The sequence below is a fragment of the Ambystoma mexicanum genome, chromosome 11, assembly GCF_040938575.1.
Source record: "Ambystoma mexicanum isolate Mex_15411 chromosome 11, UKY_AmexF1_1, whole genome shotgun sequence".
Lineage (NCBI taxonomy): Eukaryota > Metazoa > Chordata > Amphibia > Caudata > Ambystomatidae > Ambystoma > Ambystoma mexicanum.
Window position 1 is genome coordinate 1,259,022,481 of NC_090934.1, and position 12,453 is coordinate 1,259,034,933.

At 45.0% G+C, this 12,453-nt stretch overlaps 1 protein-coding gene across 2 annotated transcripts in view; it reads right to left on the reverse strand.

The window, feature by feature from the left end:
- The window catches only part of LOC138504297 (uncharacterized), a 344,376-nt gene that overhangs the window by 165,606 nt on the left and 166,317 nt on the right, over positions 1-12,453 (reverse strand). For both annotated transcript variants that reach the window (XM_069624699.1, XM_069624698.1), the window contains exon 2: positions 7,647-7,727. Coding sequence is in view for 1 of the 2 variants with exons in the window: in XM_069624698.1 (XP_069480799.1) it covers positions 7,647-7,727 (81 nt within the window). In the remaining variant the exon portion in view is untranslated. The remainder of the gene's footprint in view (positions 1-7,646; positions 7,728-12,453) is intronic.

Below are 12,453 nucleotides of genomic sequence, written 5' to 3' on the forward strand. Positions count from 1 at the left end.
GTGGCCCAACTGGGAATATTCCACAACCTATTCTTTAAACGGTGGGGTACGGCCTATTTTTGGGCACAGTGGGGCCTAATCAGCAGAACAATGGCTGGCATATTCTATGGAGGTGCCCTATTAGTGAAAATTGATCCATTGAACTTGCAAGCGGAGATAGACCCTACCCTTCATCTTCAAAAGGTGATGGTTGGTTGAAGACTCTTCTTCTTCTCATTAGAATACAATATATTAATCACAACACATAGGGCCTCATCACGAGTTGGGCGCTATCCCGACTGGGATACCGCCCAACTTTATTTGCGTTGGCGCTCACCCGTCAGTCGGTATTACTGCCGGATCATGGGTTGGGCGTTGACCGTTACTCCCCATTGGACCAAATGGGGAATTCTTGGCACAATTACCATGCTATAATACCGCTGGCGGTAATTGCCCCGAAATTTGACATTTTTCCAGCACGTTTACCCCCAGCTCTAAACTGGGGGTAAACATGCCAGACTCGAGATTGGGCATAGCGGTACATGCAGCGGTAACAGGTTCCATCTCTGTTCCTCTATTGGAAGACAGCCCAATAGAAACACATGGTCTTCAAACTGTTTTTGTGCCAGTTGGAGCATATTGGCTTCCAGACAAGACTTTCTGCTTTTTACTGAACCACGAATGCAGGTGGGTTAAGTTCGCCTTTGGCCACATGCAGGGTATTTCTGTCTTTTTGAATTCCACGTTTCTTGAACTGGGGTTTGGTTTAATCCCAGTTCTTTGTTGTTTGTGTCTCTTCAGATAAATTGTTCATTATCTGACTTTTGATTGAGTTGGAGCATGAAGTAATTGCCCTCCACATCCATAATGGAAGAAACAAGGGTACCTTGTGTTCTCCAAATATTCTAATATTGAACTCATTCTGGTGGAATGGAGTTGTAGGCTCGGTCCGGTTTTAATGTAATGTAATTTTATTTGTTGTTTTTTATTTACTTAGCAGAAAATATTGATTCTAATTCACCTAAGGGCGATGCTTCACGAACATTGATGAACAAGAACAGGTCAGGATATTCTTCCAATATAACATATATGCTTGAATGTACATTGGTGACCATTTGCCCGTTGTACTCTGCCCTGAGGAAGACGAATATCAGTTTTCCATAACTAGATGTAATAATCGTTGAAACTACCATCAGCAGGAAATGTTGCGGTACAATTGATATTTATTCATCAAAGATACCTGAAGCTGACACTCGGCACTTTCTTTGTTAGCACTTATGCAATTGCTTAGCACTTTAGTAGTCACCTGAGAGGATTACATTTATAACCCATATGAAAAACAAGATAAAAATGAGAAGCTTTGTTGGCTTTTAATGTAGAATCATAGTATCTACTATTAAGTCTTTTTGCACATGAAAATTAAAAAAACTAAAAATAACGTTTTCTTTTGTTGTAATTATATTTTCCATTTTGGTGCAATATTAAATTGAAATGTTTTTAGAGTTACCAAATGTTTGTATAAACTATACGACGAATATTTGGCCAATTTTTATGGAATTTTGTGAAGTGTATTAATAAAAGTTGAATATATAAAGATTATTGTACGTCTTGACCGAGCATACTCTCTCTTCCATCAGTGAGAGTCTATTGTCTATACATTATATTTCCTTGTTGTTCTGTGAGACATTCACCCTTTGTTCATTGGTTTATTAGCTTCCCCATGTCCACAATGAAGGGGACACCCATGCGTTTGGTATAAATTGTCACCGCCACATTTGAGGGCTACCGACCAACTCGTAATGAGGCCCATCGCCAGGCAGACTTTGGCTACTTTGTAAGCTTTTTCTTAATGTCTTGGGTCATGCATCAATTGATGTAGTTCTAACAATAATTGCCAATCGTCCAGTGTTGAAGGTGAGGAAGAGGCTACTTTGTAGGTGGCTGTAGGAGAGGTGACGCAGTTACTAGAAGAAGAGGAGAGGTAGGGACTAGGAGAGAGGAGAAGTTATATTGTAAGAGTACAGGGAAATGAGCCTGTGGGCAAGAAAGAGGAGAGAAAGAAAATCTGCAGGAGAGGACAGAAAAAACTCATAGGTTGAGAAGGGAACCACCCAGGTGAGGTGAAAAATACCCTTAAGGTTTATGAGAGAAAGCCCCCCGGACCTCCAAAGGTGACGAGAGAGTGACCCCACGGGTTGTAGAATGACTCCTAAGGCTGGGGAGAGAAAAGCCCCTGGGGTTGGAAGGTAAAAGAACCCTGGGGTTGGGGAGAGAGAGAACCCCGTTGGGGAGCTAAATAACCCGGTTGTGGAAAGAGAACCCCAGAGGTTTGGGGAAAACAAGCCCCAGAGGTTTGACAGAGGAAGATCCCCGAGATTTGGGAGAGAGAGAACACGTAGATTGGGAAGAAGCGACCCAGGGTGGTGGGAAGGGGAGGAGTCACAGAAAAGGGAAAGCTCCAGGACCAAGAGGAGGGGAAACCCGGTATGAAGGTTGTATTTTATGACCAGCAGAGAGTAGTTAGAAGAATCTGAAGAGCGACGGGGAGAGGAGAGAGACGCCACATGTTGGAAGGACGTCCTCCTTGCCCGGAGGAAGGTTTAGGGGGAGGGTAAAGAAGAGGAAGAAGAGCATCAGAAAAGCAAAACTAGAGCTACATTCCTGCCAATATACCCTACATCAGGCAGACTAGTGAGGGTTGGATGAAATTTGGAGCATGGGATCAGAATGTCAAAGAGGTCAAAGCAGCCCTGAGGAGGGAGGGTGAACTCGCAAGAGAGACGTACAGTCCCCAGGAACGAGACAGAGGCAGAGGCGTGACAAGGTCAACGAGAAGAGGACTTGGTGAGTAGTCAGCGAGCCTCGGATTTAGTGTCAGAAATTCCTCCTCTGGAGACTCCAACTAGCATGCCAAAGACAGGGCAGAGGCTGGCACGGTTACATTTGGTTACCCTACTCCCCTACCAGTGGTTGTCCATCTCTGGAACGCAACATGGTCTGGTCCCTGGAGCCGTCTTGTCTGGAGCCACTTAAGAAGAAAATGATAAGTAAAAGGTCGGGTGAACGAAATACCTAAAATGGATTGATGGGTTGGGGGACCTGGATTCGAGACTGCGCGTTCAAAAAGTGAATTCCTACCGACTTTAGCAAATCCGACGAGAAGCCACCTTGTTGTTCATTTGTCCTGTTAATCCAGGGGGAAGCAATCTTGCTATTAATTAGACTTGATTACTACCTGGGGAGAAGGCATCCTTTTACCTGTTGCTTGGTTACACCACCAAGGAAAATATCATCTGTAATTTGAGTGGCATTACTTTCTTTATTGGGTTACAAATAAAATATCTGATATCCTGCGGGTCTATGCCTCTCATTTATCCGTACTGGATGGACTTTGTGACACGTGGTCTGTGGTATCTATCATGATTTGCTAACAGTGAATCCAAGCTGCCATTGCTTAGAGAATTTCACCTCTCATGATATGAAATATTGACGCTGCCCTTTAACTAAGACGAGACAGCCAGGTATTAAGCGATTGCAGATGGCCAGATGACGGTACCCAGCTCACACCTGGCTGTCAATGTTCGTTGATAAAGTCCCAGCCCTGACACAAGTTTAGCACCTCCCCACTTCCCCTGCTCCCATCTTATCTTACTTTGATCTTCTGCACGTGTATTATATGCAATGGAAATTTAAATAAGTGTGCTCTGGGTTGACTTCCTTTGGTAGGCTGGCTACCAGTAGAACATGGCAGGCAAGTGAAAGATTTGTAAAAAAAGTGTAAAAAAACACAAGGATCAAAAGAACTCAATTTGAAGGAAATGACCTGGAATGCACACAAGTCACATAATAAGGCAACCTGACATTAAATACATCGTTATTGTTACATGGGAAGCAAACGGAGTATGACTGTAGCTTTATTTTCCACATCCTGAGCGGGAGCCCACACATAACATCAGGGTGGAAGCCTACACATTCTGGTAAAGTAATGCTAGTCTAAAAAAGTGCATGTTGTGTTCATAGATACGGTCGATAGCACAGCGAGTAGAGCGCTCGCTTTGACATCTGATCCCGACAGGGTCAAACTCAGCCTTTCATCCTTCCGAGGTCGATAAATGAGCACCACACACCGTGGGTATAATAAGCAGCGCTCAGATACCCGAGGTTTCGTAGCGCTATATAAATGCTAAATTATTATTATTAGATGTGTTAATGACTGACAAAGGCCAGTGGAAAAAATGCATGACATGATCACCTGTAATCATTGTGTCACATCTTGCAGCTTTATGCACCCCCTCCTGTTTCTAATCACCCACCTTTCGCACCACTAAAGAGATATGCCACAGACCTTAGACACGCCTCATTGCCCACCTACTGCTGGGCCTGCAGCCTTCAAACGTTAATCAACGCGCAATGCGATTGAATGCAAAACAAAGACAGACTGAAGCATATCTCCTCTGAGCTTGGAAGTTAGTCCAGGGGCACTGGTAAAAGATTATCACCGTGGGTGTAGTCTTTGGCAGCTCGGGTATGGGATTTTAATTTACCCAGATCTGGTCACAAGGAGAGACTATTTTTGCTGGATTCCGGAACCGGTGATATCCGGCTGCATACTGCCTTGATTATATGAGGTAAGAGGCTCGAGATTTGAAAACCAAAGCAACCAATGTCCATTTGGGCTCAGATGTGGCGGGCACAGCCTGCAATGGCTGCCCTCTAACTTGCAAGAAACATTGATGGAGAACAGCTGCGGCACTAAAGATCAGTGATTTGCCCTCGTTGCCATGGACCTCCCAGATGAATTAGGCAAGAGCTGTTGAGAGACTCCGGTCATTAATACATGCATTTTCATTCAATGTTCCTTATAATGCCATTCACAATCAGACTCTTCCTGTACAGGTAGACCCCGAGGAAGGTCTCCGGGTTCCACCAACAGTGCAGCAACTAGGCAACCAGCGGTGTGGCGCTTCCTGTGGGCACATACTTGGCACTGCTGACGGCCAGCTGGTACACAAAATCATCTATTCTCTGCATATCTTGTGACTTTCATCCTTCACCATTAACTGTGGCTCATGTCCTAAAATCTCTCATGGTGCATTGGAGAATCTGGGTTTCGTTTAGGTGGCATCATATACCCTATGTGCAAGGTCATGGGTTTGCCACTGTTAAGGGGGGGTACAAACACGGGGGGGGGCAGGGGACTCCTATCCCTGCCTTCCCAGTCTGCATGGACCCGTGCATGTATGTTGGTTCCTCTTGCCTGGACTCAATAATTATCAGCCTCTTTCCTGGCAGGTCGCTTTCTCCTTTCTTTCAGCTGCATGTCAAGAGACTACAATTACTAGCATGCATCAGACTCCCCAACCGCGCTGAGATTAATATTTCCCATAAGACAATACCATCCACAATTGGTTCACCATACCACAATTCACCTGGGCCTAACATGGACGTCATTTAGGGGTCGCATCTGAGGTCTGCCTTGCTACGCCTACACATTTTTAAAAAAAAAAAAATATTGAGGCTCATGGGCTGTGGCCAGCAGCATGTGGCTTTGTTTCTGGAGTGGCTGGTTTTCTGACAGCTATAGCCGGTAAAATAGCTCAGTGGGTTGAGCGCTGGCTGTTGCAATGTGTGTGTGATCTGCAGGTTGCAGGTTTGACTCCCAGCAAGGTCAACTCAGCCTTTCATACTGCTGGGGTTGATAAATGAGTAGCAATACAGGTTGGGTGATATTGTATGTATAGTTGTTCTACATGAAGCCCTTAAACGTAAGTGCCATATAATAACACATCATTATCATTTGGTCATGGACGTCTGCTTGCATTCACAGTGATTTGGTAATAAGGGCCTATACGCACTGATATTAACGATACATATGGTGATCCATTCTTGCATGAAATGTATATCACATTATAGTGATATCTTAACCATATTTTTCGCAGTGTACTCAAAAATAATGCTATATGATGCCACTTCCTGTTTTGTCAAGGGGTGAAAAGTCATGTTCCATCGCTTACTGTGACGTCACTTTGAGTGTGGTTAAATGATATCACTTCCTGTGATGTCATCAGAGGTCAAGGGTCGTGTGGTGTCACTTCCACTACCCCTGGCATTTTGGTGAAATGAAGTCCTTGGGGCCGAAAGGACAAGGCCCTGTCTGGAACAGGAGGACTAGACTGAATGCCTAAGTGCAAATGTGGTAGACTTCGAAGGGGAGACCAAACACCCATTTCCGACTGCCCAGGCTTGCTACAGGGGAGCAGCAGCGGTGAGGCACGAACCAGCAGAAAGCAACACCCCCCCACCCCCAAAACGTTGATGGATAATTACTTATTTAAGGAGGAAACAGAACAATCACAGTGACTCCATGGCTGGGTGGAAGAAAAGGGAGACTGCCAAGGGGCGGGCTAAAGGCCCTGACAAAGACTTCCGGGGGAAGTTGCAGCCGATGATGGGATTAATTGGGAGCAGTTTAGAAAGAGATTGGGTCAAGGAAACGGCTGACTGGGGCAGCTCATGGGAGTGGGAAGAAGCTTCCATGCAGGAAGAGGAAGGCTATGAAAAGCCAGCAGAGCCAGTCTGCACCGGGAGGTGCTTGGGTGAGGATGGAAGAAGACGATGAAACCAGAGAGGGCGATGTAGCAGGTGGAGGAGGACTTGGAGAAGACTTTTGGAATGTTTGGATGGGAGTGAAGCTATGGTGTTGGGCTTCAGAGGGTGGTATCAATTTGGTTGTTTGTGTGTGAGTGAAGATAATTTTTGGAGGGAGAGCATGAGGGGTTTGGGAGTCGGAGTGAGAAAGTGATCTGAAGAAAGCGAATGGCAGGAGGATGGTTTATAGCCCAGGGTAATAGGGAAGTGAGAGGGCAGAGAGTAAAGGCAGGGATTGAATAGGGTGGAGCGAGATCTGGAGGGAAGCAGAGAAGATCCTGAGGGAGCTGGATAGTAGAGCCAGGAGGGAGAAAGAGAGAGACCAGGAGATGGAGTGTAGGGAGAGAAGAAAAGGTCGAGAGACAGTTATCCAGAACAAAGGCACCAGGAAAATAAGATTACCCCACTACTTCACCTAGAAAGTTCCTGAGGGAGTTTGATAGCTAAAGCTACAGACTTTAGGCATCCCATATAGTAGGGCTTTCTTAGACAATAGGTGTACCCTGGTTAAGGTGACTCTGAACTGAAAGAAAAACCTTTTGGAATAGGGAGACCAGGCTGGGGAGGTGGGAACCACATCAAAGGACTAAAGAAATAGCAGAGGGATCACCCCTAGACTGTGAACCCCAATTGCCTGTTTTTTTTGTAAAACCATCTGCATAATAAAAAGTGAATATTTGTTCTGGTTGTCTTGTGACTCATTGAGAACATTCCCGCACCTACCAAGCGGACTCCTCTTCAGTGTGACTCTGCCAGCATGTGGGAGGCTGCAGGATTGCATTTTCTTTTACAGGCACCACAAATTCAGAAAATACAAAAAGACAGAAACGTGTGCAGTGCTTGGTGATTGAATGTGTGTACATTTATCACACTATGGCAACACTTGTATTTACTGATTGCTGATTCTTACAGCACCACGTGCAAAGGAGAATTACTTCCAGGTTCCAAGTATAGAGTCACACAGATGAATTTCACCCAAATACATTACGTTTAAAGAATCTTGCACAACGAACATATACCTGTATCTTCTTGTAATTGACTTGGATGTGACCCGGGATCACAAATCCCTTGGTGTCCACCATTGGCACGGCCGACTCCACCTACGCAGACAAAAGAGATTTCTGGAGAGAATGGATGATGCAAACCTACTTTTTCACTGTGGATATCCACTAATTGTGTAGTATAACTCCACTAAACTGCAATACATATCACCCTGCTGTGCAATTGAACTCAAATTCTGCCCTGATCTTACTCTATTCCGAAAATGTACAAACATGCCCTCCCCTCAATAATGCACACTACCCAGCCCACTCCTTTGGACCAAAGGACAGAAAGAGCACAAACGAACTTCTCGCTTCATTCAGCGGGGGTGATTCTGACCGTCTTACAGTTATTATGGAACTGCGGGTTCCTGGAGATGTTTCAAGCTTTCTCCAGATCAGTGGAGGTTAGACGAGATACATTTTCTCACTTGCAACACATTGTTTCTAGAGCTTTGAGTGTGGCAGGTTAAAGGTTTTCTAGTGATGGGTACCCAGCAGCCCTGCTGATGTTTTGGCCTACGATTCCCATGATCGCTCATCAGGGAGTATTCTGGGCATGGTTGATGGGGAATGTAGGCAGATGCATCCGGTGGCCCGCAGGTGTCCCACCACACTCTTACAGTTTTATTAATATTCCTTTACATCATGGGGAGTTGTGCACTCTCTGCGCAGGAGAACCATTTCTTATGTTTTGGTGACATTCTTTTGATTTTTTTTAAGGGCTCACAATACTTTAGACATGCCCACTGATAGGTATTTGGAGCAATGACAAATCACTAAGAATTCTTCAACCAAGTCAGTGGCCTTTCTGTGGGTCAGTCTAACCGCTTTTGCATTATGCTGGAAGGGTTGAAATGCTTCTTGAAACCGTAGGTCATGTTGTGCTCGCCACTAAACGTCGCAAAGCAATGATCTAATTTGAAAATATGATCTGATGGGACAGGGGTGCTGGAGAACAAATCCATGCATTGCTAATAAACCTTCTCGCAGGGCAGCAGATCATTAAAACCAACAATTAATGACTGAAAGGAGGCATTACAGCCCAAAGGAGGGAGGACTGTAGTAGGGGTTATCGTTCTGCACCAGAGTTATGGACCTATGGCCAAGCCGAAGGCTCATAACGAGTCTACGGGACGAAAACATCCAATGCAGCCCTTCTCTCCAGGTCTGTATTGGCATTATATGTCTGAATAACAGCAACAGTCTACCATCAAAAGTGAACAGTTGGAAAAGGTGCTGAGAACCTTGCAGTAAGCATTTTCCTTATGGAATGTTGGCTTGCTGGGACTGAAATCAAAGAAACTGAATGTTGGGAGAGAAGTATCAAGCTTCCTATGAGTGGTTAAGGCTTTCCTGCTGACCTACTCTTTACAATGACCCCTCAAAAGTTCAATGTTATAATGTATGGTTAGTTTTGGTTTGGTTAGTCTGTTCTGAAACGTGAATATTAGCAGTCGGGCACAGTATAGGGCGCTACATCAGAGTATTCTAGGACAATATCTGCACAAAAACATATCGCCATGCCCTCATGTTGGCACAAAAGTCTCACCATTAGAAACCTCGACATGCTGACATGAAAATAACGGATCGTTCACATCTTAAGCCCTCCCCACCTATCGGAGGGCTCTGTTAAGTTCTTATTCAAACTCTGGTCCTAGGATATTTTGGGGCAAATGCTTGATGGTAGCAACCATGATAAATCGCCTCCCATATTTCTATGACCAGGTTATTTTACTGTTCTAACGCCTGTCCTAAAACATTTGGGGCCACCCGCAGTATCATTTGTTTGGTTCAATTCGTCGCAGGTGTGTAGTATGGCATGGAGATAGTTACCCTGTGACAGCTCTTAGAATCTGAAAATGTAGCCCTGTATCACCTGGGTACATATATAATTATTATTGTCCATTTATAAGGCGCTTAATACCTACAAATGGTTTCTAAGCACGGGATCGGGATACAAACCTGTGTTGCGTTGTCTTGCTCCAAGACAAACGCGTTGCACCTGAGCCATCCTTCCTCTCCACATGGAGGACCCATGGGATCAATGTCACTGGGTATCATTTTCCCTGTGGGTTAGTCTTTTATGGGCCTGGAACTCAAACAGTTGAGATGATGGCATGGAGAGAAGTTGTTGTTGTTAAATGACTAGCTCTGAAGCTTTAGATCTGTAAATTATGGGGTCCCCTGCACCTCTTCTCTGTTCTCAAATAGCCTTTGTTGTGTGGGACCAGTCTTCAGAGTTGGAAAAGAGAGGGTTGGGGACCAGATACATTTTCAAGACATGCCTTCAGAATGCCCGAAAAGTCAAAGTTGGTTTATTCCAGAACGAGGCACAGCAGAATTGCGTGTAGCAGAGTGAGTGTTGACTTCAGAGTGTGCAGGCCATTGCTGGTTAGGTGTGAGTAGCCCAGACATAATTTTCCAATAGCCTTAAGCACCTTCTGCTTTGCCAATTTTGGATTTAACAATCATTAATAGAAAGAGAATGTGTTAGTTTGGTTGCGCCAGTGCGATTGCTTTAGCTGAAATACTGGAAATTGTGGCGTGGGTGGGTCATCTAGAAGCGACTCCACCATTTGGTTAAGTGTTCTATCATTCCAGGAGATGGCATAAGGCAGTGGTTTATGATAAGCAACGCCCGGTGTCCAAATAAAAGACATACCTGCCCATTTTTAATGTACTCCCTGAAATAAGGCCAAGAGTCCCAACAGAGAAAACAAGCATTTGCAAAGCCAACAGTTTGGCTGTTGTGTAGGCTTTTTCCAGGCACTGCCATAATGGTATTATCCGGTAACAAGACGACAACAGCTGGCAAACCGTGTGAGTACTTGGCCACATGACACATGCCTAATGCCTAACCTAATGAATAGAATAGAGCCAAAACGGTTTTAATTAATCGAACAGATAGGATGGCACACATATTGCTTAAAAATAAAGTTGCTGATGGTACACTTGGTTAACACGTTTTTATTACAACTGCAATTAAGTATATGCTATGAGAAGACTGATTACAGATAACAATGCCAACATGAAAGCACATAGTTTGATGTTAGTGCATGATAGAGCAAGCTCAAAGAGATCTCAGAAGGGTGTGTAGTGGGTGCATGTGAGGGCAGATAACAATGAGAGGGAATAATTATCGTAGCCATGGCATCAATGGGTGGGTAAACACCAAACCCCTGTAAACGCTGTGTCCCTCCTAACACTATATTTCCCTTTTATCTGTGCAATAATTGTGCCTTTTCTGGTGAGGCTGAAGCAGCCATTTAAAAGCCACAATTAAAAATAAGTAGTATGCCATTTTGGTAATAGAAGTACAATTTTACTCCATAAAAATACTTTTACTCCCATCTTCCCAAAAGAGGATTCATATATTCTTACCTCAAATTCTTGCCTGGAGTCAGGGACAGTCAAAGCGCAGTCATGCCCGTTAGACTCACAAACTTTGAATGAATATCCAAATTGTAATTTGAATTACTGCTCATGCTAAAATCACGGGTCAGGTGAGGTACTAATTGCCTGAATTGACTGTTAAAGCACTGCAGATAACATTACTGTGAACCTGTGTTAGGGCGAAGGAGAAACCTTCCATCCCATTTAAAGAGTCAGTGCTGGATATGGTGTTACATCCAAAGAGCTGATGCACCCCCTGAGCTTGGGGGCTAATTAATGGTCTTGAGAGTTGAGGATACTCCATGAGTGGAGACAGGTATGGATGCCGTTTGGGGGTCACCAGGGGTAGCAGCTGTGACCCCTGGTGACTCTCCTGCGACCCCTGGTGAAGGAATGCAGAGGCAGTGTGTAAAACGAAGATAAAGCTAGTTTCAGAACCTTCTTTATTTTCAGAAAGCACCCTGTGAAGTTTTGGCTCTCCAATGGACTTTTTATCGCAAAGGGGCAGCTGGAGATTAGTGTTTATTCATATATGCCAGGCACACTGGATGCCCCAGACCTTCTTGTTAAGAGTTAACTTGATTGTTTCATGTTTCTGAAGCCTGTCATGTGTGCAAGAATGCTTCACATTTTGATATTCATGTGGCCTAGATTTCCCTGTATCCAAGTAAAAATAGTTGGTTGTCATTATAGCCATCTGGCCAAGGAAGGCCCATCTGTACCCGTGCACTGCAGCAGCAGTGCACACGCAGAGCAATACCAACGATGTAAGCCCTACTGGCTACCTGGGGCTGACGCCGCTTTCTGTGCATGCCAACTTTAAAAAGGCATATTTTGCTTGCTTCGACCTTTATGAGCCCCACAGCTACCATTTTCGCCTCCTCACTGAATAAAATCTCCTTGTAAAGAAGAGTTGCATCCATGGCTACAACAGCGTAATGACCCATTTCTAAGATGGCCGCCGCCTGATCGTCGTTCCCTCCAACCTCCATTGTGTGTAAACACCTCCTGAACAGCTGATTGGGTGCTTACCCAATATCAGCCAATCGCATCCGCCGGCAGGCAGAAGCTGGCCCTCGTCGAAAGGCCTGCATAAAAGGCTCTTGACTGAGCCTGAATCCCTCACTCCATACTACCCTGGGAAGGCTCCATCTGGCCCAGGGAGGCCCCTCCAGACCCGTGCACTGCAGGAGCAGTGCACACGCCGAGCAATACCAACGAGCTAAGCCATACTGGCTACCCGTGGCTGATGCCGCTTTTCTATGCATGCCAACTTTAAAAAGCATATTTTGCTTGCCTCGACCTATATGAGCCCCGCAGCTACCATTTTTGGCTCCTCGCTGAATAATCTTGGCTCTAAAGAAGCGTTGCATCCAAGGCAACGCACTGC